Raw genomic sequence first — 24,879 nt, forward strand, 5'->3', positions numbered from 1 at the left:
AAGCAAAAGAGCTACAGATCCTCCTGTTTCAGAGGCCCAGGTTGCCAGCAAGGATCAAGAGATTTTTCTTTTTCCAGTTGGAATTTATTACATCCCAAATTTTGGGGTTTTTCCCCTTTGTTTTCATCTTAGGAGGCGGTACAGAGATACCCAGCCGTATCCTCCATCTGGCAATGTGTCTGGGACAGGATCTTTGCAGCCACGTGCATTTCTTTCGCCGTGTGTGGTGAAATCACAGTTTTTCTATTATTTTCTGCTTGCTCCTTTCTAGTCTGAGAAATGCTTTTTCTTTGCCCCCTAACATCACGGCTTCCTAGTCACTTTTTGGTGAAGGACTTTCTCAAGTAGTTTTGCGTCTGTGAGATTAAAATTAGACTGGCAAATTCCCTCTTACTTGTTTGCTGCTAAAAGAAGGGGATTCTTTTGTCACCGAGGGAAAGAGAAGAGAGACCCTGCCCTTTTCTCCCCTCTAGTGTTCAGACGGGCCTGTGCTGCCCCTTTCAGCTGGCAGCAAGGGACAGCTCAACTGGTTTGTTTTATTTCTTCCTCGCTATTGATAGTTGTTTCAGTGGAGTTAGAGGGAATCATTGGAGAAGTGGAAGAAAAGATGTTTGGTGTTTCACCTGCAAGTAAAATACATTCAGAGAAAGGATGGACCTTTGTCAGTGACAGGAGACAAAGCAAAACAGAACGGCCGGTCAAGTGTCGAGCTGCCGAGGTGGTGTATTGACAGTAATGTCTCTACAGACACCACTGGAGTGATTTTAAATACAGGGGAAACAATACGAGACACTGAGAACTGCTGTCTGTGTTCAAGCTCAGAGACTTTCTCGAGGCCTTACCTCGGTGCTGGGGTGTTGTCCAACGGGGTTGATTGACTTGTGCCTGCAGTACCTGGCAACGTTGTTCCAGCCGATGCTGCAATCCCAAACACGAAGAGAAGAATGATCACTACTGGGATGCTTTGCCTTTACCAGCTAGGTTTCCCTGCCGTTGCTACATGGCTGCAAACCCGCTCCCGCTGTGACACGCAGCACAGACAAGCGCCCGGGCTGTAAGCTGTGTCATCAAGACTTGCTGGCAGCAGGCGAAGCAACGTAAGGGTCAGAACGTGGGAGGGAGGCGCCAGGAGCTCAGCTCAGCCCCGCTCTGCTCTGCGTGTACCCACCCCGAGGCACGGCAGAAGGAGGTGCTATAGGTGCCAGCAGACATGCTCTATGGCAAAGGTCTCCAGGTAGCAATGACGTACTTAACCGCTCTGCGCTGAAGCAGGCAGAGGCTTGTGAAAACTGAGCAGAGAGCATGGTCTGTGAAGGACTCGGCTGTAACAATTGCTTCCAGGACTGTTTCTGGCCCAGGGGAGGTTGTGCGTGCAGGAGCTCGATCGCTGAGAGACTGCATTCGGTCCCCCGTGTTAGCGGTTTCGCCTGGAGAATTATGCCGTCCCCTCTCATCGTCTGCATTGCCATATCCCTTCAGAGCTGCTCTGCCAAATTCCAGACAGACGGCAGCACGCTGCTGGTCTGCCACAATCAGGTGCCTAAGCGTTAGCACTTAGGGTTAAAACATCATGCTGGAAGAAAGCCTACAAGTCACAGATCTTTAAAATACGGGTCTAAAGGTTGTCCTCTCGGCAACCAAGTGGGAAGGTCTTAACGGTCTTTGAAAGCCGAGGGATGAGCTGCCGTAAAGGGGCAGAACTGCTATCACGAGAACGACTGACAGAAGCACCTCTGTGAAAACCACTGAAGCTGCTCTCAGGTGAAGGAGAAGCAATACAGCCCGTGCGTGTGGTTCAGTTCTGATGCCTGCTGCCCTTCCATAGCATGGGTGGTGTGGAAGGTACAATGCTGTAGGGTTTGGGCCGGCAAACGCATGCGGATGTGACGTGGGAGGTGGTGTAAGCTGGGCAGTGCAGAGACTAGGGGGAGGGAGTAGGAAAGAGAGTCCGGAATCTACAACCAACCATGTTTCCCTACAGGTCAGTACTCACCCTCAGAAATATTGAGCGTAACCTCCACCATTCGGAAAAGATGAAGCTGTTCATAAAGCGCACACCAGTACACGCCGGCGTCCTCTGCCTCCAGCTTCTCCATGGTGATGGTGACAATCCCCTGCTGGGTGTCGTCCTGGATCGTGACGCGGCCTTGCTGAGCTGTCCTGAGGTACCCTGAGTGCTTCCCATTCGTGCGGACCAGTAGGGTACATGCTTTCCCAAGTCCCTCTTTGCACCAGGCTTTCCTCACAGCCCCATAGTCTGAGACGCTGTACAGACACCGGACAGAGACATTGCCTGACTCCTTGGCTGTGTACTGTTGGGTCCCTGGAAAACACCCGGCACGTTTGGTGAGATCCCAAAGCAGGCACAGTGGCACCCCTTCCCCATCCCTGGAATACAGGCTGTGGGCTGAATGCTCCCTGGATGTCCGTCTGCCTCCAGGCACGAGGAGCAGAAGGGGACTGGAGCCAGATTACTTGTGCAGAGGTGAGTCTCAAATTGGGTGGGGTCCTGTCCCCTTCCTTTGGTTCCCCCAGGGACCACATGCTGACAGGCGCTCAGCCTGTAGGGTCGGGGAGGCGAGGACCAGGGAGGGGTGGCAGCTGCGGGGCCAGAGCAGGAGCAATGCCTGGCAGTGGGGGAGGCCTCCAGCAGCGCCCAGCGTGGGCCAGCCGAGTGCCGAGCTGGGGAAGCTGCCCCCGGAGCCCCTGGATCGGCCCTGCGGGAAGCAGTTGTGAAGAGCAGCCCCACTTGCGGGAGCTCATGGGAACCTCCCCCGAGTCTCTGCTGGCAGCAGACAGAGCGTGAAGGGCCAGGCTGTGGCTCCACAGGCCCAAGGGGCAGCCGCCAGCGTGTCCGCCAGAGAGACAGGCAGGCAGGGAGAGATGGGCGGCAGCTGTGCGGCGGCAGCGCTGGGCTTCTCCGTGGCGTGGCGCAGGACGGGAGGGAGAACAAGCAGGGGAGGTGGGCTGAAATCTGCCAACGTCCCCACTTGGCTGCCAGTAGGTACTCACTCTTGGCCACAGAGAGCCTGACCTCCATCATCCGGGTGGGACCAAGGCTACTGTAGAGCGCACACCAGTACACGCCGGTGTCCTGGGCCTGCAGCTTCTGCATGGTGATGGTGACAGTCCTCTGCTGGCTGTCGTCCTGGATCAACGTTCTGTATTCCAGAGCTTTGCTGCTACGCCGTGTTGAAGGGTATTCTGTCCTCACCACAACCGTACATTTAGTCGGACTTTCTCTTCGACACCAGGCTTTTGCCCCTGTGCTGTACCGCAGCGTGCTGTACGGGCACTGCACAGAGAGACTGTCCAGCTCCTGCTTGCGCAACTCTGCAAAACAGCACTTGTGGTCACTGACCCGCGAGCAGCGGGCACACGGGCATCCGCCCCCCGGCCCGAGCTGGGCACCTGGGCCAGCCTCTGCCCTGGGCAGCTCCCTCATGGACGGCCCGCCAGTCAGGGCAGGGGTGAGGCAGGGCAGGACAAGAGGGAGGCGAGAGCCTGCAGGGCCAGCCGGGTCTGTGGGGCTCCTTCACACCGTGCCTGTGCGAGCGGGGAAGGTGGGGAGCGAGGCTGGGGAGGGTGGGGGCTGTGGGGGCCGGGGGCAGCCGCTCCGCTGTGTGGGAGAGGGGGACGGAGCGGGGGAAGGAATGACGTTGCTTTCTGACAAGACTTGGGTTTGTGTGGGGAAAAAGGTACTCACCCTTGAAAACATTCAGTGAGATCTCCTTTAGTGGGTAATACCTGTCATCGTAGGAAAGGTGAGCACAGACGTATGTGCCCGAGTCCTCTGCCTGGAGGTTGGTCATGGTGATGGACACGGTCCTGTTCGTGGGGTCATCCTCTATTGTAACTTTCCCCTTTGTGGCCTTGGTTTTGTACAGGTATTGTGTTGTCTCCACTACGACATCGAAGTCTCGATCTGTCATGCGGCCCCAGGCTTTCCGCAGCGGGTAGTCAGCCTGTGGTGTGTAAGGACACTGGATATAGAGAGTGCTTCCTTCCGATCGGCTCTCCTCAGCGCCGGTTCTTTGGGCATGGAGACCTGTAAATACCAGATGTGGTGAGGGAGAGGGGAGCTGACGCAGGGCTGCCCGCCGCCTCCCGACGGACCTGGGGAAACTCTGCCTCCGACCTTCCTCCGTGGGCACTTGTGGCTGGAGGAGCTCCGAAACCCGAGATCCATTCCCCTGCTAAATTCACCCGCTTGGAAACGGGAAGGTTGATTTCTGGTGAGCAGTGTTGAGATTTGAGCTGGGACCGCAACTGTGATTTAACACCCGGCGTCTTTGATTTCAAACCCGCAGAGATGTGGGTGCAGAGGCGTTGGACCTTGAACCCCAAATGGAGCCGTGCGTGGCGCAGTGTTTGGAGCTGCCCCCGCAGCCCGCCCCGTTGTTACGGCCCCTTGCCGCAGGCGAAATGGAGACCAACCCCTCCCCGCGCAGGGGTGGCAGTGGTGGGGCTCAGCCGCCCCTCAGGAGCCGGGTGGCCGTCTGTAGGGGGTGTGGGGATGGGACAGAGGGAAGCAGCAAGGGCAGCGTGCGTGCTGGGGATGAAATGCTCGGCCCGTGGCTGGGCCTGAGCTTGCCCCCAGCAGCCTGCCGCTGCTCCGTGCCGCATCCTCCGAGGACGCCCAGCGACCCGGGGCGCGAGGCCGTGCAGGGTGCGGGGCCGTCCCGGCACCCCCACGTAGGCAGTCCCTGCTCCGAAGGGTTTATCCGTTGGCCCTGAGAGAGCCTGGTGAGGAGCTGGTGGAAAGACAGTGATTGCGGGGGGAGATGCAGAGAGTGGGGCAGAGGGGCGAGGCCCACCTAGGGGCAGCTCTGCCGAGAGCGGTCTGTGCCGGACAGAGGGTGCAGAGCGCTCTGCACACACAGCCCGCGTGGGTCGGGCACTGAGAGACGAACAAGCCTTTGCAGAAGGAAACAAGGAGCTGGCCGCCGTCCTGCCTCGATTCCCCAACCTGCCACATGCTGAAAGCTTTGTGCTTTCTGCTGGGACGGCAGGGAGGCCCCCGGAGAGCTCTGTCCTGGCCCAGGGCTGCCCTCGGAGGAGCCGAGCGGGGCCAGGCAGCGTGATGGGAAGTGCTGACTGGGGGAGGCGCGGGGGCTGCTTGGGAGGCCGCGGCTCTCTGCTCCCCGGGTGCTTTGGCCCGAGAGCCCGGAGGAGCCAGATGTGCGGTGGGGGGCACTGGGGCTGCCCCTTCCCTCCCCATCCCTGCCGCGAGCTGCCCAGCTCAGAGTCCGGCCGGTGTTGGATTCCCCCGCACTGTGGAGCTCCGCGGGCAGCGGGAGGTGGGGAAGGGTGTCCCCTCCGCTGGGTGCGTGGGAAGCCTGGGGCACGCCCAGCCCTTCTCTTACCTGGGAGGCAGAGCGGCAGCAGGAGGAGGACTCCCAGCTCCATGGCCATCCTCAGGCCCCGGGAAGGGGCATTGCTGGGGGCTGCCCAACGCGTCCCGCTCAAAAGCGTCTGCCTTGTGAGCCCTCCTGCATCACAGTGACGCTGCTGGAGGAAGTGCCTGAGGTCTTGCTGTCCCACGGAAATCCTTCACCACGTTTTGCAACGCGACTGATATGAAGATAATTTCAGGGTGCATTTGGGGAAGCGGCTGAGAGCAGAGCTCGGCCCGTCCTGATGGCCAAGGCCCTTTGCTGCTCTCACCTGGCCGTTGTCGCGCCCTGCCCTCACACCAGCGGGGCACTCCTTTGGCTGTCCCGAGCCACGGGAGATGGAGCAGGACCTTTGCCCTGGCCTAGCCTTCTCTCTGGGCTCCCAAGGTGTCCCCTCCCCAGCCCCTCGCTGCAAAGTCTCCTCAAAGCCAGGGTGGCGATGCGTCCAGGGCTGTGTCCGCACGGAGCCTCCCGCGGGCCGTGCCGTTTGTGATGCCCGACCTCCGCCACCCCAGCCAGTCCCCTTGTGCCCTGTGCTCTGTCGTGGTGCCTCGTGGTGCCCACCCGCAGCGTGCCCAGCTGGAGAAACCAGACCAGAACCTTTTGGCTGTCGCACATTACACAGTTGTGTCTTCATAGGCACAACTGAAGTGATTTTAAGTATAGGAGAAATAATGCAAATATTGAAATAATCCATTCAAAGCAGCTCCTGACTTTACTGAGCCTTGACTTACTGTGAAAACGGACAGCTAAACACAGCTCCCTGGCTCTCCATGTGCTTTTGGTTCCCCAGTGTGATTCAGGGACTGGAGATGAGGGGGTGAGGGAACTTGGAGTCAGGAGCAGCCTAGTAGGTAAAATGAACTGCGGAGTACAGAGAGCAGAGAATGGGTGGAGCAGGTGGGGCAGCAAGCCTGGGAAGTGAGTTCTTCTGCAAGGAAAATGAGGAGGAAGGAGTTTCTCCAATTTAAAAGAAAAAAAAAAAAGATACCTATGAAAACAGCCAGCTTCATCTCCTTTGTTGGGAAGAGGTGAGAGTCATCATTAAGAGCACACCAGTACGCCCCAGTGTCTTGTACTGTGAGCTTCTCCGTGGTAATGCTGAGAACTCCCCTCTGGGTGTCATCACTTCTGCTGCATCTTCCTTTCTGAGTGCTATTCTCGTTCCGCCTGCCCGTCTGTTCTGTCCTGACCGGCACAGCTCGCTCTTCCCCGGTTGTCTCTTTGCACTGGGCTTTCTGCACAGCCTTGTAATCTTGCACGTTGTACGGGCGCTCAGCAGAGAGGCTGCATCTCCCTAGCTCCATACCCTCGGCTTTCTGGAAAGGCTCAAACTGGTTAGTAAAGTCCAGACAAAATGTCCAATTACATCGGTTTCCCACAATTAGAATAAGCACAATATTGTAATCTGATTCACAAGCATTTTAGCTACAGGAGGGTCAAATTGAACTGGGATGCTGAATAAAAAATAAATATCCAAAATATTCTGTCCTTCTGAAGAAATTTTAGAATAATATAATCATGTCCCCAAACAAAGCAAAGCTTGTAACAGAAACATCAGGAGTCTTTGCTCTGAATTTGTCAGCTGAGTTGGTGATCAGAGAAAAACAGCGAAGACAGAGAAAGATCTGAGGCACCTTATGTACAAGAAATTACTAAAACAACTTTTTGCCTGGAAAGGAAACGACAGCAGTGGTATTACAAAAGTCTCTCAAATCAGGAATAGCAGGGAGAGAGAGAAAGGGAGCAATAACTCACTGTCTGTTCTAAGATGCAAGTCACTAGTTAGGAGACAAGGAGAAAAGGAAATTCTCCACGCATGCATCGAGTGTGGAGCTCACTACCACAGCTTGTTCATACACCAAAGGTTTTTATGTGTCAGCAGACGGAGTAGATGAATTAAAGAGGAAAAAAGAATTTAGCCATTGCTATTATAACAAAAATATCCTCTCCAGAAAATCACTGGAGGCTGGGAGAGTATTCTGGAGAGCTGTTCCTATGTGCTTCTCTGGTTTTATACTCCTTCCTAATTACCTGCTTCGGCCAGTGTTGGAGACCTTTGGGCTGACCTACTACGGCTATTCGTATGATTCCTCAGTAACCTGGGAGAAGGTAATCCAAACCACTGAAAAGGTAAGCAGAGAAAGTGAGGCAGAAATCTACAAAATGCCCCACACTTTCCTTGAAAAGAAATACTCACTCTTGGAAACAGCTTAATCTCAATTATTTGGGTAAAACGAGAACACGTGCGCTGCGCACACCAGTACACTCCTGAGTCTTCAACTTGCGGCTTCTGCGTTGTGACAGTGATTGTCCCCTTCTGGTTGCCATCAAGCATAGTGCTTCTCTCCGAATGAACCTTGTTCGGGTATGCTGGTAGGTGGTAATCGGTGCTGACCAAGATATCCCATTTATCTTTATCTTTCCTTCAGCACCAGGCTTTCCCTGTAGCGTTGTAGTTCTGGACGTTACAGGGACATACAATAGAGAGACTCTTCAGCTCCACAGCAGAGTGGTATCGGACAACTGCAGAACATACGAACCACTGTATAAATCCCAGCTAAGAGCCACGATGACACATCTGTGAATGACTTATCCACTATGGGATAAAGCCTTCACAGGTGAAATCCAGAGCCTGGCTTCTGCTGAGACCTCGATCCTGCGTACCTCACACACCGCCTGCTCCCCGCTTCTCCCACAACAACTTATTTTCCTACAGTGCCCCAAGTTCTGACAGGACGAAGCTGCTGGATTTAGGTATAGGAGCAACTTTAAGATACAAGCGCTCCGTCTCTCCTTTCCTGTTACCACCATCACAGCAGAGCTGGGAGAATCTCATCAGTGTTCACAGCTGAGCAGCCTCAGCCCATTACCAAATGAGTTGGTATAAAACCGCTGATAGAGGCAGTCATTCCTTTTTTCAAACTTTGTGGAAGAATCTAGCAAGCTAGGAGCTGCTGAGTAAATTCTTAGGCTGTCTTATCTCAGGTTGTGCGGGGGAAAAAAAGCCTTTGGCAAAAATATTTGAGAGAACATAAAATTGAGGTAAGCCTTAAAGTAGCTTGTCCTTTTTTTACAGAAATGGAGAAAAAGGAGACTAATGTAACAAACTTTAATAGCATTTGTTTGAATTCTTGGTCTGAGGAGTGTGTGATCCAGCAATAAGGTAACAGAAGGTTGGGGAGAAGGGGAGTCTGGGGAACGTTCAGATGCTTCTCCCAGGTTTCATGGTTATTTGTCACGTGCGTAGATTTTATAGCCATTATTTTTGTGCTGTTTGCCTGTTCATCAGTACAAACCTTGCAGTAAAAAAGACAGAACAAGGGTAGGGAAACGGACTGTAAGAGAGCGGGCGGCAGAGCATTGGCAGTGTTTCTCGTGGCGTGGGTCTGTCCGTGCCCCGCGCAGTGTCACGAGTTGTGCCAGAGGATGAAGCGCCAGGCGGGCAGAGGGGATGCTCTTGTGTCAGTGCTGGCTTATGAACATTTCCTTGTTCAAGAGGCTGTGACGTGCTCATACCCGTATTTTCCAAATTTCCAGTACTTAGTTCTCTCCACTGAAAAAGAAGGGAAGGAATGTTGTATTTCAGCATCCCTCTGTGTTGCTAATGGGAAAATGGGACCTTTTCCTTATTCCAAATTCCTTTTTTACTGTATTGTAAAGGATAATACAAATTTACTTTAAGTAAAAAATTTGATCATTCACAGAAAGCAAATATATTTTTGGGTTAAAAATCACAAATTTGCCCTAAAGTATAGTTTTCCTCAACCAAAGCTTGCTGACTGTCTATGAGGATCTGGTGTAGAAACTGTTCGTTGTCTTGTAGTGTTGGGGGACTCCTTGGTTTTAGTTTGTCCTGCTTGAGAGCGTGAGTCAGAAACAGTCCCTTAAAAAACAAAGAAATCGTGCGGTGTGGCTTGGTGCCGGATCCGCTGTAGCTCTGCACAAGCTCTTGTGATGGCTGGAGGGTTGGGTGTGTGTACCGGGGAGAAAGGGAGGGATCAGGCGGGAAACCGTGGTCGTCAAAAGGTGAGGAGATTCTCCAGCTTAGTACTGTGCTCAGGGACAGATCTTTTCATATCTATTCAAGCTTTGCGTCTAGAGATACGCTGAGCACAAATATATATGGAATTATGTTCCCTCTATGGAATAGTTAACAGGCCTGAGCTGGCTCTGCGGAGGCTTCGAAAGACCGAGTATATAAAAGGTTTGGTAAGGGAACAGAAGACTATGTCAGTCGTGTGTGATAGTAAATCTGCACTGGTCGTTCCTGGGGGCTGCTGAAATAGTATTACGCTGCTGTCGTTTGGATGATCCCAGCTCCAAAATTATTAGCAAGTCTTTTATGTACATTTGTTTCCTTGCTGCCTCCCAAAGACTCTCCTTTTCCTTGACAGAGGTTTTCAGAGGGATCCTTCCCTTCAGCGTTGCTTTTTGTGCTGCATCAAAGGTGCAGGGCTCTGTGCACTCAGCCTGGTGTGCCGCAGTACCTGGGATTCTGCATCTTAATAACGACTCCTAAGAGGCATTTAACAGCCACAAAACAAATGCTTGAAGGCCTTCCTATCTTGAGTCACACAGATTCAGCCTGTCCTTAAGTAGTTGTGATTTCTATTAAACATTGCACATGCAGAGAAGGAATCGGTGCCAGGACAGTTGTCCCTTGAGCCAGTGACCACGTGTCCTTTCGGGGAGTGGCGGAGCTGGGCCAGGCAGCGCCCGGGGATGTGCTGTCTGCACGACACCCTTATACCTGCTCTCGAAGAGGAAACTGTGCCCAGAGTGACATGGCTTATGGTCCTGGAGAAGCCAGAATCTCCAGGTAACAGGAACCAGAGCTGGTCCATCTCCTTTCGTAGCAGTGCAGAGAATTTCTCCATCTGAAAAGAAACTTGCTCTGGTGGTAGAAACTTTTGGAAAATTCCTTTCCTAATGCTGGAATATCATGCATTGTACAGGACCTTAGACAAATGCAAGAGAAACACTGTGCCTGAGCTCCCCTTGCCTCTGGTACTGCCTCACCCCTTCTCTTACCTGAAAAACAGAAGAACAGAAGCAGGAGGACCCTGCTCCATGCCTGTCTTGGAGCCAAGAGAAAGGGCACCACTGGAGGCAGATCAGAGGATCAGTAGATGTCTTCTCCCTGTACCCTCCTCTCCCACACTGGTACTGCTGGAGGATGTGCCTGTGCTTAGTGGCTTACTGCTTGGCACAGAAATCCTTCACTGCTGTTTTGCAACCAAATTCGTGCTTCAATAATTGAATTGACCATATCAACAGAGCTTGGCCGCTTCAGAAGACACAGATGTATTAGGCAGAATTCAAGGAGAAGCTGTTTTCTTCTCCCCCTTGCATCAACAGAAGCCACGCTTCACCACCTTGGTACGCTTTCAGTGTTGTCCCTGAAAGACCCCGTGACACTCCCACTAGCAACATCGTTAAAATTGGCCAGCCCTTGGCCTCAGGAAAATGGAGAAATGTTTCTGTTTTTAGAGGCACGTGAACTTCCACGCGGCTGATTGTGAACCTGGGTGCCTCGCAGGCCTGGGTTCAACCCCAGTGGAGGCGAGGGAAGGAGAAAGACGTGGGGTGGTGCGATGCCACATCCCTGTATTTGTGCATCCGCTGGGCAGAGCTAACAGAGGGAATGGGCAACGGCTTCTGTAGCTTTTCCCCTCCTTTCCCTTGGCCTCCCCAGGGAACTCTGCCTCCTGGAAATCAGGACGAAGCCAGCTCTCCTCAAGGCGAGCAAAGGCACCTGTGGAAACCTCCAGTTCAATCACCAAGCCACAATGCGTGCATCGTAGCCACGACCAGAGTCTCCTTTTAGGGATGGCTGGCACAGCTCTGGGGTGGGCTCACTCATGGCTCTTCCACAGCTGGCTCTAACTTAAACGGCCGCTTTGGAAAGCACAAGCGGTGGCAGGTCGTCTTTGTCTTGACTCCATGCTTTCTTGGCCTTACCCTTGTTACAGCTCCAGGATGCTGGAGAAGGACTGTCCTTCCACGCTGCTCCCAGACACCTCGTGCTTGCCGTGCGGGGGAACATGTCCCTAGGCAGCAGGGCTGGGCAGAGTCCCTTCTGCCTCCCTTTGAAATCCCTGTGCCCTTCTCTGCCCTTCAAGGCAGTGACAGTGAAGAAGTATAATGGCAGTAAATTCCTCTGCCTCCCCACCAGCCGATGTGCTCGCAGGGGTTTCCCCTGGGCCAGTACCTAGCTGCCTCGCTCCACCAGAGCAGTGCAGAAAGACTGTAGTGACACCCTTGCTGGAAATAATTTCCAATTATATGAATAAGCAGCTTATTAACAGTACATTCTGGCTAATCATTTTGTGCTAGATATCTTCGCATTGTCTTGTCCCCAAATCCCTCTCTCATCAGGCGCTTGATGCTCAATAACAAGAAGGGGGAATGCACTCGTTCTCTTATGAACAAGTCCCAAGAGTCCGCAATTAGTTCAGTTTCTGCAACTGGTTGCCTACAAACTGAGCCAAGAACTGTGCTGCATTGCAATGCCGCGTCCTTTCCCACAGCATCTGCATTTGCCGTGTCCGCTGGAGGTCCTGTCTTTGAGGAGAGAAGCTCTCTGGGCAGGACAGGTCATGAAGAGATGTCCGTCCAGGGGCTAGTATGTTGGTCACTAAGGAACAGCAAGGAAGCAATGAAGTTGGTCCTTTTGCTGCATCTCTGACAGAGGATCAATGTGGCTTTTAATTATAGCATCACAGAAAACAAGATGAATGTTATCTCAGGAGGTCACTTAATCTAGCCCCGTGACACACAGTAGGATCAGCTCTTTCGATGTAATTTCTAAAGATCTCTGTTGCACTAGTTTAGGTTGCAGCCCTCTCCCGGTGACCTGTTCCAGTGCTGCACCATCCTTGTTTGAAGGCTTCTCCTAATATCTGACATCCCGGCTATTTAAAGGCCTCGCTCCCTTTTGTGTCCGCTCTGAACTTACTCCCTTTCCCTTGCTTCGGATGCAGTGACGCCTGCCGTGCCTCCCCTGTCTTTCCACTCCAGACTAACCGTCCCCAAGTCTTTTACTTTTCCCTCCTAGGTTGTGTTTCTGACAGCTTGGATCACTTTTTCCCTCTTCTCTGAACTCCCTCATCAATCCACCCCTTTTCTGCCTATCTACTTGGAGTCCCCAAAGCCCCCTGAAGTTTCTTTTGAGCTTTTCATCCAATCAGGGATGAAACCAGACGTTCTCTGTTGCCTTCCGTAGGAATTCTTGCTTCCCACTGACGTACTCTCCCGACCGTGAAATCCACAGGAACCTCTTTGGATTAGACACCCCTTCAAATGTCAGCGGCCTTAGGGGGCCTTCCCCGCTCCGGGTTTACCTGCGCCGTACGCGGGCCCTTGCTGAGCACCGCGGCAGGACCCGGCGGCGGGGTCCCGGCGGGCGCGGGCGGGGCTGGCTCCGGCCGCTAGGGGGCGGGGGAGGACCGGGAATGGGGCGGGGGGGGGGCTGCGGGGGGGGGGGGGGTCTGTAGGAGGGGGCGTCTGTAGGAGGGGGCTTCCCAGGCGGGGCGGGGGTCTTCGGCAGCCAGGTGCCATCGCTGCTCGCAAGCAGCCGGCCGGCTGCCTAGAGCTCGGCACCGCGGTGAAATGCTGGCCTTCGCAGCGCCTTCGCGGTATTCCCCGTGTTTTGCAATGAAAACGGAGCGCTCGGCTAGCGGAGCGCGCAGCGGCCAAAGCCCGGGGCGTCCCGCTGCAGGCAGGTGCCCGGGCACGGCAGTTTGTCACTCCTCTGGCTCCAGGAGGCAAGTGCCCATGTGAGCCCATCCTGTGCGTGCTGCAAAGGTTTTAGAGAAGCTGTGTATCCGTGCCTCACCCTGCAGCGTGCCCTGAGAGAGATCTGGAACAGGCAGCAAAGACCCTTCTTCCCAAAATTGTAAGCAGGCTGCAGTCCTAAGGCCTTATCTGGCAGACGATGGAGCCTGCCAGACCCTTCCTGGGGGCGTCCCCACCAGTGGCTGCTTCAGCAGAGCAACACAAACCAGTCCTTCACCCTCATCCAGGCCTGATGCTCCGCAGGGATGCGGGGCAGCGGCGAACTGATGCTAAATAACTGAGAAAGGGGGACGCTGGGATAAGGGAGAAGGTGGGGGCTTGTCTCAGAACAAGGTGGTGGAAGATGGCTCAGAGAAACGGCTGTTGCAGTGAGAGCAGGAGCACGGCCGGGGGAGGCAGGCAGAGCCGGGGCCGGAGGGGCTGGACGTGTGCGAGCCGGGGCCGCTGGGCACGCGGGACAGGCGCTCTGTAAGCAGGACATGGGCCATGGGCTCGGCTCGCCTCTAAAGGAGAAGAGGCCCCACAGCAGCAGCTTAGCGAGAGGCCTGGTGTTTGGTCTGTTCCACATCAATGGGGCGTCCAGCTGTGGCTGAGGATGAAAGCAAGCGAGAGAGAGAGGATTAAAGGCTCCCAGGGTCTCCTTTAACCCGCCTAAGACTCGCCGAGAGGGCAGTGTGTGGCTTCAGGAAGGCTTCTTCATATGGAAAATATTATGTGAGGGAGAGAAAGAGAAGGGGGAAGGGAAGAGGGAGCGAGGGAGACTTCTGTCCAGAGAGCGCCGGGGGAAGACTGATCACAAAGAGCATTTTGGAGGCTCAGACCCAGCCCAAGGAGAAAGTGCCGAGTTCTGCCGTACCCGAGAGGGCGGTGGGGCACAGGTGTGATGAGTTTGGGAGGCCTGCAGACGGGACAGAGCGCGCGAGGTCCAAATGTGCTAGGAGCTCATAGCAGCAGAAAAACGAAGGGATGAAAGAAGAGGGGAAGTGGAGAAGGGGAGAGAGGAGGCTGGCAAAAGGGAGGAGAAAGGAGAGAAATGGAGGGGGAGGTGGTGAAAGGCGGAATGAGGGACATGGAGGAAAGCGAGAGGTGGTGAAAGGCCGGCTGCCTGCTCCATTGTGTTATTAACCAGGTCGCCAGGTGGAAGCGCCCTGCGCAGCCCTCCCGGCCGCCTCCTACCCCGCCAGCCTCCTCCCAGGAATGCTTCTGATGGGGAACAAATTGCTAACAGAAGTGAGACATTTTGCACTGAATGCGAGCAAGTTTCCAGTGAAAGGTTTCCTGTCAGCGGGTTGGGACCGGAGGGTGTGGAGCCCCTCTGCCTGCTCTGGCAGAATAATCCTGCGAGTTAACACGAAGCGTTGGTTATAGCGCAGGATAAAGGACCTGAGGCTGGGCTTTCCTGCCTTCTGTTTTGGCTGCCACCGTTTGGCTGCTTTCATTCACCGCTATTTTCTGCTTCACCCGCGTGTGGCATTCCTGGTCTCATTAGCCCTTCCTCCGCTCCCCCGGCCACCCCCCGCTGCTGAGATCTCCCGAGTATTCACAGGCTTCCACTCTACTTTCCTCCTTGATTTATACTGTTGAACTGAATGACCTTCCTTGACCTCATTTTCATGACAGTGTGAGCACACACATCAGCACTCAGCGAACGGCAAAAATAGTCCCTCCTTTGCAGTCCTGCCCTGAGCTGCAAGGACGCGAACTCCCCCGTCGCACGGGGGTAGGTTCGGTGTGTGCTCACACGCTGCAGGTGGGCGCCCGTCACCTGGATCTGCAGCACTCCCTTGCACACTAGAGCCCACGGAAGATGTGGAAGGTGCCGGCTAAAGAACGCTGATCTGTGTATCTTTGCGCACGCGGGCGGTGTTAAGCTGAGCTGGTGTGCGTGCACAAGCAGTATGCAGGAAAATACTCCTGTGTCTTTCACTCTATGGACATCCATGCAGAACCTTTCCCTCCTCTATCACCTATGTTTTGAGGGAGCTCACAGATACATATGGTCTGTCCCTGTGAGAAATGCATACGAACACCATCTCTCCTTTCTATCTAGGTTGCTGTGTTCTTGGTCATCGCTGCAGTAGCTGACAACTTGCTAGATGGGCCAGAGAAGCCAAAACACAGAGCTGGGAGACGTGCACTGACTCCCTGGTATGGACACACTTGCAAGGTGAGGGAATTTCTAGTACCACAAATATCCTGGTGCCCTGTGACTCCTGATGGAGTAAGTGGGTTTTAACAGGAGAGAGAAGGGATCGCTTCTGCCTCCTCCCTAGAAAACACATAGCTGAGTCTCTGCTCCTGGATCCGAGGAATTTCAGACAAAAGTCTGATGCTCTTAAGTGTAAGAGGAGCAGCCAACCCAAGGGGGCTGCTGGGTATCGGAACAGCGAGTCGGCTATGATCCTGTTTGCCATGCTGCAGCTGCACCCCACCCAGACCCCACCCTGACATCCCAAAGCTGAGTGTCTTCCACGTTCTTTCTGAATAGTTAGCAGAGCAGCTTTGCCCCCTTCCCTAGCCCAGTGGTACATAAATCCCTTTGTCCCCTAGTCTGGAAATCTGCCTTCCTGTCCCTCCCTTCCCTGCCTTCCTGGGAAGTCAGCGTGGACATGGTGCTGCCGGCTTGCCTGTCTGAGCTGCTTAGTTAAGAATAATAAACAAACTCCTAAATGGAAGGATATTCTTTAAACCTGCCTTGTGCTGCCTGCCAGGGAATGCAGGCAGCAAAGCCCACCTCCTGTCCCCCTCCAGCCAGAGCTCCAGGCTCTCCTGAAACCTGATCTCCTTTGCTGTGGAGCTGCACCATGGCCTCTGTGTGCACCTTCCCCCCTGACCCTGTCTGGATTCTCCTGTCCTTTTCCTGACACACACCCAACCCGCACATGCTCCCGCTCCGACACACGTGTACCACAGAGCGGCACGCAGTGGCACTGCCACATCTGGACTTGTGGAAGCAGAGGCACGCTATGCCCACTGCGCAGATGGGCATGTAGCGGATTTACACACGTGTCCGTGCCCACCCCTTCACGTGGGTATACACAAACACGCTGTGAAAAGTGATGCAAACGCCCACCGTGCCAACAACTAGAGGTGCTCACCCCTTTGGGAAACCCACCTAGGCAGTGTATGCAGATCGGAGGCAGAAATGCTCCAAAAAGTTCACGGACACATGGAAGTAGTGCCCACGCAGCCCCAGACACGAAAACCAGCGTGGCACCAGCTCCGCAAGTAAGCGGCAACCTCGTATCACAGCGTAACAGCAGAGCATACCCAATAGCAGGCTCACCGATCAACCCAGCCAGCGTGTGTCCTGATGTCTCTCGCGCTCACCTCCTTTTGCGCAGGCGTCCATCCATCTCTCTCGCTATTTTTCTCGCTTTCCTCTCGTATATGTGCACTCTCCCTTCACTCTCACACATCCCAGCTTTCCTATGTATACCTGCTGGGCCATTCTCCCATTCCCTGGAGGTTTACCTCTCGGACAAGGATATGCTACACCCACCAACCTTTCTTGTGCTCGAAATGCAGACCTTGCTGTACCCATCTGTTTTGCTTTCATACACTCTCTGCTCTTCGCAGCTTCTCTGACACAGCTATGTCTTTCCCCTTCTCTCCGTGTTGCTCGTGCACCTTTTATTTAGGCACACAGGCATCTTCTCCCACCTTCTCCTGCTCATTCCCCCCTTCCAGCTCACACAGCTTCCCAGCTTTCCTTCTCTGTGGCCCATTTTCCTCATGCCAGCATTCACAGCTAGCAGGAAGAGGATGTCAGTTAGAGGCTAAGCAGTCCCTGGGACCCTCTGGCCCTGCCACACTTTTCAACCCACTTCTCATTTTTCTTCTTCTCTTTTTGTAATTTATTGTTTTCGGCTCCCTTCCTCCTCAGTGCCAGCTAAGGGGAGCTCATCTCCTTGCCTCTTCTCTCTGTTTTCATCTTAAGAGAAAGGGAAAAACCCATTTTGCTCTTTCCCCAGCTCCAATTCCCCTTCCACCCCCACACCCTCCCACCCCCCTTCCCAGCCCTGAAACCTTTTCCTGATAGTGTTGCTGTAACTGTTCAATTAAACGAGCAATTACAAAATCAATCAAACCGAAACGTGTGCTGTGCGCTGAGGGGGGACCAACTGCAGAGTGGGGACGTCGCCTGAGCCTGTCCCAGCCTGAAGGCAGCTCAGCTCACAGCTCAGCTGAAATTGTCTCGTTTGATGGTGAGACGTTGCTCTGAGGACAGGTACTCTGCTTCTGCAGGGTCAGGCTCTGCGGTGTAAAGCCAGCATCCCTAGTTTCACACCACCTGCAAACTTCCCCTACCTGAGAAAATCCTGGCAAAGCTGTTGGCATTAACCATGGCCTTTGGTTTGAATGGGCCGGTAAGAGGGTGCCCGTTGGAACGGGTCATTGGGGATGCTCAGATGAGGGTGGTTTCTGCAGCCATAGGAAGGAAGGGAAGCGATGAGGTGAAAATGGTAAACCCAAGCACAGGTCTTGCTGTGGAATTCCACGGGGTTACGCCTGCTGACTGCCTCTCCCCTTTTGTGTGTATGTTTCTGCTCCAGCTACACACTTAACGCGTCGAATCAGCGTGTGCCGTGGCTCTCTGCCACTCGCTACTCTTCTCACCAGGTGACACTCACGCCGTCTTACTCCCCACTCTCCGTGTCTCCTCAGAACTACAGTCATGATTTTCACTGCAGGAATTCCCTTTTGACACCTGCAGCCCTCTTGGTGCTGTCATAAGCAAGCAGCTAGACTGTCCCTGAGACAAAGGCACAAATCCTTCCAAACTGGCCACAAACAAGAAACGATGAGCTGGAAAACAGGTTGGATTAAGAGGAAAATGTGCAAAGCAGATGAGTTCTTGTTCATATGTGGTGAATCATGGCAGCTTTACAGTGGCATGAGGAAGCCAGCTTTAGCATATGATGTTTCCCAAGGAGACCCGGATCCTGCTCTTGGTTGCACCAGGGAAAACCCATCACTGTCTCATCCCTTGAAAGGCTGAGGCAAACTGATGAGAATTGAGGACCAGAGAGCTTAATGGAAAGGATGGGAAGGCTTGCTTGTCTTCTTGTGAGCAACATCCATGAAAGGAACACCTTCCAACAGCCCTTTGCCCTAGGACCATCCATTTGGGCTGCCAGGAGCACACCTTCGTCTTGCTGGTGAGTTCTCGTCCTGCTCTTAGAGGAAGACTTCCCTCCAGATTTAAGGGAAGCGGGATTGGAGCTATTTAATGAGGAGCTCTTATCCCAGACTCGACCCTGATTTTGCACAGTCAGACAACCAGCATCCCAAACGCTTATCATTCCTTTAAGAGCAGAAATCTGGCAAGTTTCCTAGGGCAGGAGTCCAGTTTGGCTTTAATTTTTAGTGAGCAATACTTAACGCCTGGTTGCCCTGCAGGTCCCGTGGAAACACGGGACTGTGGTGACATACTTCCTAACGCAGCAGGAGGTACGCAAAGCAGTCTGCAAGGATGCTTTAATGAGGTCCCCCATCCCCGTTTTGTTTAGTTTGGTCACACCCCGATTTACCAGTTTTATATCTATTAAAATGTTGAAGATAAGCACCAATACACAACTGCTGCTTTACCCCTGTTCCGACGTTCCCCGTGGCTGCCCGTGACATGCCGTGCTGTTGCAAAGCTCTTCTCTTTCCCCACCCACCTGGAAATGAGAGAGTGAAGAGGGCTGGAAAGGGAGAAAATTTGGCAAGGGGAGCAGTGGGGGTAGGTTGGTTTTTATGCCACTTGTCTTGCTGGGGGTGGTATCTTGGATTGTACTGATACCATTTAGGGTCTTTGTATAAATCTAAATAAATAAGCGTATGTTTCAAAGCACGTTAAAGTCTATGGTACCAGCCCAGCTGCACGGCCCTCGTGCGGGCAGTGCAAGTCTCTGCGAGCGCTACTCAGTCCGGACTGCTTTGATCTCCTCCTGTGACCTGGGGAGCTCCCTGAGGCGGTGTCCTTTGGCTCTCAGGCCTAGAAAGATTTTAGCTTGTGACTTTGAGGAGGAGACAGGCTGGTGCTCTCCCTGCCAGCCTTCGGTTAGAAGGACCAGCTGCAGAGCCCAAAGGAGATTCCCATTTTTCTTGGTGGGTTTGGGACCCAAGCATCTGGGAGAGGACCCATTTACGGGAAAGATCTAAAAGGCCAAAGAGGGACAGGGAGGGACATTATTCTGCAACCTTTTTGTCCAAAAGCTACAAATCTCTCGCCCACGGCTCTGCCTGTCCCTTGGCTCCCCCTTCTCGCCGAGTGCGTGCACTCGTGTGTGGGAAACAGCTCGGCCCGTGCCCCTGCCAGACGTACGGCAGGGCCATTAGTCGAGCCACATATGGGAAGGAGCAGGTTACAATTTGCTGATTAGGAGGGAGGAAAACCCAACTGGCTCCTTGGAGGACAAGCCCCCTGCAGCAAACAAAGGCTACAAGGAGGCTGCTGGTGCGCGAGCCCTCCCAGTTGCTCCAGTTCGTTGAGGCGTTTGCTGGGGCTTGATGGAGGTGGATGAACAGACCTGACCACACTCTCACTTGGCGTCTGCCAGGTGGGGAAACTGCTGCCTCCGATGAATTGACTCCTGATTTATGAAGGGCTCACTCCTGACTTGCAGTGAGATGAACAGTAGGGAAATTTGGCCCCTGCTCCCTGCTTAGGGGAACGCGTTGCTTGCTCTCAGAGCTGAACCCGCTGCACACATGCTTACAGACCCCGGTCTGGCATTTCTGCAGCCCCCAGGCTCCCCCGGCTCTGCTAACGCGCTTCGGGGCCTGATCCTGTCGAGGCAGTCCTGGGCGAGGGAGGTGCTGCTGCAGCGCAGCCGATCCGACCCGCTTTGGTGCAACGGCACGTGCTCGTGGTGCTGCAGGGCACCACGCGGGTGGCACCCTGCAAAAGCCTTTGGTCATGTCCAGCCCTCTGTTTGCCATCTATATTTGGGAAAAAAAATGATTTGGAATTGTTTGTTTGTGGCTCCTTGGAAACCCCCCTTAAGAAATGACTTCTTTTGTTTGGTTACTCGGGAAAAATATTTTCCCCTCCTTCTTCCACTATTTTGAAACATTAAAAAACCGAAGGCTTTAAAGAGCCCGAGAATATCCAGGACAGACTGTCAACAGCAGCCTCTGGATCCTTCCTCACGGCTCAGTGCTTGCCTTGGTCTTCGTCTCTTCCAGACACTCTGCTCCACCTTCTTGTAAATTCTGACAATGAAAACACTGTTTAAATGTCCTCGAAGTTTCTCTTTCCATTGAAAAAGGGGATTTATTCTTTTTTTTTTAATCAGAATTAATGTGATTCTAATGTGTTCCTTTTGATCTTCAGGGGATTTTTTACACTGATGATCCCTAATTTTGAAATGATTTTTTTTTGTTTTAATTGTTTTAAAAAGCTTTAGTGAAGGGGGAAAAAAATCCATCCTACTTCTTTGGCACATCTTTAACCTTTAAGTACCTCCGGAAAAAAAATATTTAAAATATATTATACATTTTTAAACAGGGTGCTTTTGACAGGTCAGTTTCAAACCTCTCTCTCTTTCCTTGCGCTGTGTTGGAATAAGACAATTTTGCAGCTTGGATTTTTTTGACAGTTAAATTGCAATGTAGGCAGAGGGTGGAATAGGGATCCTGTCTCTTTAACTCTCTAACTAGACAAAGACTTTTCCCCTTTGAGAGCTGAGCCCGGGATCAGAACTGTCAGATGATCGCGTAGCACTTGGGAGAGTTTGCAAAGTCATAATTATATCTTTTAACCTGTCTTGCTCTTTGCAAAAGAAAGGTCCTATTATATTGAAATGAGATTATTAGCCATCAAATACTTTCTTTCTTGGGATTCTTCTTCTTTAAAAAAAATTCAAATACCTTAACTACTTTGCAATTGAATTTTTATAAGATTTACTTTTCACTAAATAAATGTTCTATAGCAGCTATTTTTTAAAGTATTTTTAAAAGGGTGTTTTCAATATGCAGATGCAAAAAAATCAGACTAAATGTCTGAAATGTCACCTGTATAATTAAAGGAAGGTAAAGTTTCAGAGCTCAGTTCAGGGGTTTTTTTTCTCCCTGGCTTGGTTGGTGAGCTTCACTATTCAAAAACCCTGCTGCTTTTCCTGATTTCATTGCCAAAAATATTTTTTTTCCTGAAACCCAATCATTTTCAACCTTCCCTTTTCTCTTTTTTTTCCTGTGTCTTTTCTTCTTCCCCAAACATGAAAAAAATGAAAATGAAACCCCAAATAACTGGAGAGGTGTGGTTTTGTATTTTTTTTTTAAATCCCCACAATTAAAATCACTGCGCTGCAGTGTCAATATGTGCTTTAACAAAAGGTGACGACTGCATTACAGCAATCAGGGTAACACCAAAAAGCAAAGTAAAATATGATATCAAATTCAAGTAAGAGCCTCTTTAAACTAGCTCATCCGAGTACCAGTCGGCAAAATAGTTACACCCAGGCCTAATGTGAAACTTGAGATTAGTCCCAGGTTACATAAACAATAAATATTTAGCACGTGTTTAAATATCTAGCTGAATAAGGATTGAAATGAATAAAAAATAGTTGAAATCCGTGAACAATCTGGGCCTGATCCAAAGACCTCTGAAGTCAGCGGAGGCTCCTTCCACCTGCTACAAAAGCTTTGGCTCAAGCACCCCTTTGTTGGAAGTGACTGGTCACTTTAATCGAATGATTAAAGTGCTGTCATTTATAGCTCTATAATTCAGACTGTGTCAGCCTTTCCATTATAAACTCTCTTTCTTTTCAAGGGTGGGTTATGTCTTGGCCATAAAAATTCATTCCGAGATTAAATTCGGCATGTTTCGATCTAACAAAGGAATCGTTCCTTGTGCAGACAAAACTCCCATTAAACTGCCAGGAGGTCACAACTGGTTTACATTTTTTTAAGGGATTAGATGCATTTAAATTTTTAAAAATGCTCTGTCGAGTAGGCAGGGCCCAATCCTGCAGCGCTCTCGATCATGGGAGTCACTTTACCAGTGTGAGTAGTTTAAGATGATGGGGACTATTGCCACGAGTAAAGTTACTCGTATGCGTACGTGTTTGCTAACGCCGCAGTCTGGTCTGTGTTTGGTGCGCACCTTCAGGAAGGTCTCAGTTGCATGCTGTCGTATTGCACATATATTTTCTGTTGACTATATGCTTCTTTTTTTTTAATACCAAAGACTAAGAATAAAGGCCGTTATTTAATACACGTTTTCTTAACCTTCTCAAAAAGATGTCTCAGTCATAATGAAAGCCAGGAGACTGGCAGATCAAAAGAACCTCCCTGATGTTAAATAAGGCCCCGATTCTGAATGAGACCCACCTGGGGAAACTTTGTTCATGAAGAACCTCAGGACAGGAACGTTAGGAAATTCGTTGAGCTGCGCTTTATATAAACCTGAGCACCTGCTGAATGTTAAGCACATGTTTTCTATATCTCTAGAACCTCCCCATGCTCCTGTTGCTTTGGTATTGAAACACCTCCCTGTCGTACCTGTTTTTAATAGTCACAACCCTATTACAAACTAAAGATTTCCCCCCCCCGGTTTACAGGACAGATGCAGTGCCTTCAAGGAAACTACCTGACACGGTACCAGCAGGCGTTCTCTGTCCGTCCACCTTTCAGTTCCCATTCTCATGCCAACGCTGCAACACCAGCTACCTCTAAGTTCAAGGTAGGAGCAAATGTCTGGTTTTACTTCTGCGTTTGTGCCCTTATATTTCTTGTCCAACTGGATGACTCAAGAGGAAAGAGTGGCAGATATTCATATAGTAGCTCAATCAGCTACCTTTAATTGTCCATGTGTGCTAGAGGGCCAGGCAGGTAAAACTAGAGAGCCAGTTCAACCTGTGTAAATTGGCAGTGTCCCCTTGACTCGCTGGAGCAGCTCCAGTTTACACCGCTGAGGATCTGACTTGGAATTTCAAGGCTTTTCAGTCACCATCATAAATATCTCTTCTTTTTCTTGGCAATGAAATAATCTATAGAGTAGTTCCAAAAAATTAAAAGAAGTTGTTGGCAGATGTGTCTATTAGTTTGAGCTGGAGATTTTGGGCTTTTTTGAGACTTGAGCTCAGACTCCGGGTAGCATGGAGGCTTCTTAATGTCCACAGTAGCTTTACCTTTGGCTGTGCAGTCAGCTGAGCTGTCCCGGGAGGAAGGTGCTTTGTTTCCCTGGGTTGATTGTAGACAGGCTTAAACGAGAGACCCTGGAAATATGTAATAAGAGGAATTCAAAAGCTACCCCTTGTCTCACTGACAAGCAGTGCTGGTGAGTCCATACAGAGTCCACTCAAGTCAGTACCTTTGTTCCAGCTTTTGACAGAGATGGTGCGTGGCTTACGGAACATAAGCAGTAGAGGATGTCTCATTTTGCGTATATGAAACATGGAAAATAGCGCCTTTCTCAGCTGCAGATTCCTATGGAAAACGTTCTCAGCCTTCCGGGAGTAAAATTCCTCTGCGGGGCAGGAGGTGTTGTGCCTTTGGAAGCCCTGCAAAGTCAGGCCTGTCATTGCAATGGAAGGAGATTGGGGTTGGCGCCTCCGTGGGCGTGAGTGTAAACATCCAGCTGGGTGTGCCAACCAGAACGTGCCCTGGCTTTGTTATTGCTAAGGCTTAAACTTTCTCCCGAGTGATTATCGACGTGCTTGCAGTTCCGGGGGACGTGGAAATTGGCTTGTTTACTCTAATTTGGCAACAGCGAGCTGTCAGCCCTTTGAGGCACTGGAGTACTTCCTTGAAGCCAAGAGTTGCTGTTCAGCAACTTTGCAGAGCAGACTTGAGGAGAAACTGAGCCTATATTTTGGACAGAAAACGGAGATCTCAATTGGCGTAGCTCACCTCACCCGTACCCCATGCGTTTCTTCCTGCTGATCCTCCCATTGCTGTCAGCAGCCTGTGCTCAAACTCACCAATGCCAGCACAAATCAAGGTGAAAGGCTGTGTAAATTCCTGATCAGAGCTTAAATAGCCCAGATTTTTTAATTTGGTCCTGGGACTCGTTCAGGAAAAACGTCAAAGCCTTCTGCTCCGTTATTTGTGCTGAGCTAAAAATAACTTTGGGGGCCCCACCTTAACTGAACACACTCCCTTGAAAACAGAGCAGTACACAAATTCCCATGCACTGGCTCTCAGATTTCTGGCAGCCAGAAGCCAAAGTCATCAGAAGGTAGAAAACCGTCACTCTTTGTGGTGTCACCCTTCCTGATAGACATCAGTGAGTCTGCTGGAACGCAGCAAGCCACAGCTCCACCACACGGAGGGAGGACGTGCTTTATTTCCAGCTGGACATCGCCAAGCCTTCAGTCCGAGCCACTGATGCAGTAACTAACGCTGTCGATGTCTTAACACCAGTGTAAAGAAAAAGCACTTCACAGCAGAGGAGCTGCCTGCTGTATTGGCTTTTTCTTCTAATAATAGTGCAAAATCTGAGCTAGGAGTCTGGGCAGCGCCTTGACAGCTCGTCTGCCTGCTCTCCAGGCAGCCTTCCAGGGGGGCTGCCCGCTCGAGCCAGTCATGGGTCACTGTTCCCGGCTGAATGTACGTTATCAGAGGAGATGCTGCTCTTGTCCTCCGCGTCCTTTGTCCGTGGGCAGACACATCCTTGGGAATTGTACTGTGTTATGGTCCTGAAAATGTATTTGCAGTCTGTTCTCCTCGTCAGGTCTCTGTGATGACCTGG

At 51.8% G+C, this 24,879-nt stretch overlaps 1 protein-coding gene and 1 long non-coding RNA gene across 4 annotated transcripts in view; one reads left to right on the plus strand and one right to left on the minus strand.

The window, feature by feature from the left end:
* Window positions 1-5,836, minus strand: part of LOC309599159 (polymeric immunoglobulin receptor-like) — an 18,510-nt gene extending 12,674 nt beyond the window's left edge. For all 3 annotated transcript variants that reach the window (XR_014230214.1, XM_082330378.1, XM_082330379.1), the window contains exons 1-5: window positions 5,367-5,836; window positions 3,707-4,048; window positions 3,013-3,333; window positions 1,994-2,323; window positions 843-918 (exon numbers count right to left, since the gene is read on the minus strand). Coding sequence is in view for 2 of the 3 variants with exons in the window: in XM_082330378.1 (XP_082186504.1) it covers window positions 843-918; window positions 1,994-2,323; window positions 3,013-3,333; window positions 3,707-4,048; window positions 5,367-5,415 (1,118 nt within the window). In the remaining variant the exon portion in view is untranslated. The remainder of the gene's footprint in view (window positions 1-842; window positions 919-1,993; window positions 2,324-3,012; window positions 3,334-3,706; window positions 4,049-5,366) is intronic.
* On the plus strand, window positions 4,062-22,857 carry LOC309599162. Its single transcript, XR_014230216.1, has 3 exons — window positions 4,062-4,235; window positions 15,247-15,363; window positions 22,748-22,857. It is a non-coding gene; the product is annotated as an uncharacterized lncRNA (long non-coding RNA).
* The last annotated feature ends 2,022 nt before the right edge of the window (window positions 22,858-24,879 follow it).

The sequence above is a fragment of the Platalea leucorodia genome (assembly GCF_965183815.1).
Source record: "Platalea leucorodia genome assembly, chromosome: 19".
Taxonomy (NCBI): domain Eukaryota; kingdom Metazoa; phylum Chordata; class Aves; order Pelecaniformes; family Threskiornithidae; genus Platalea; species Platalea leucorodia.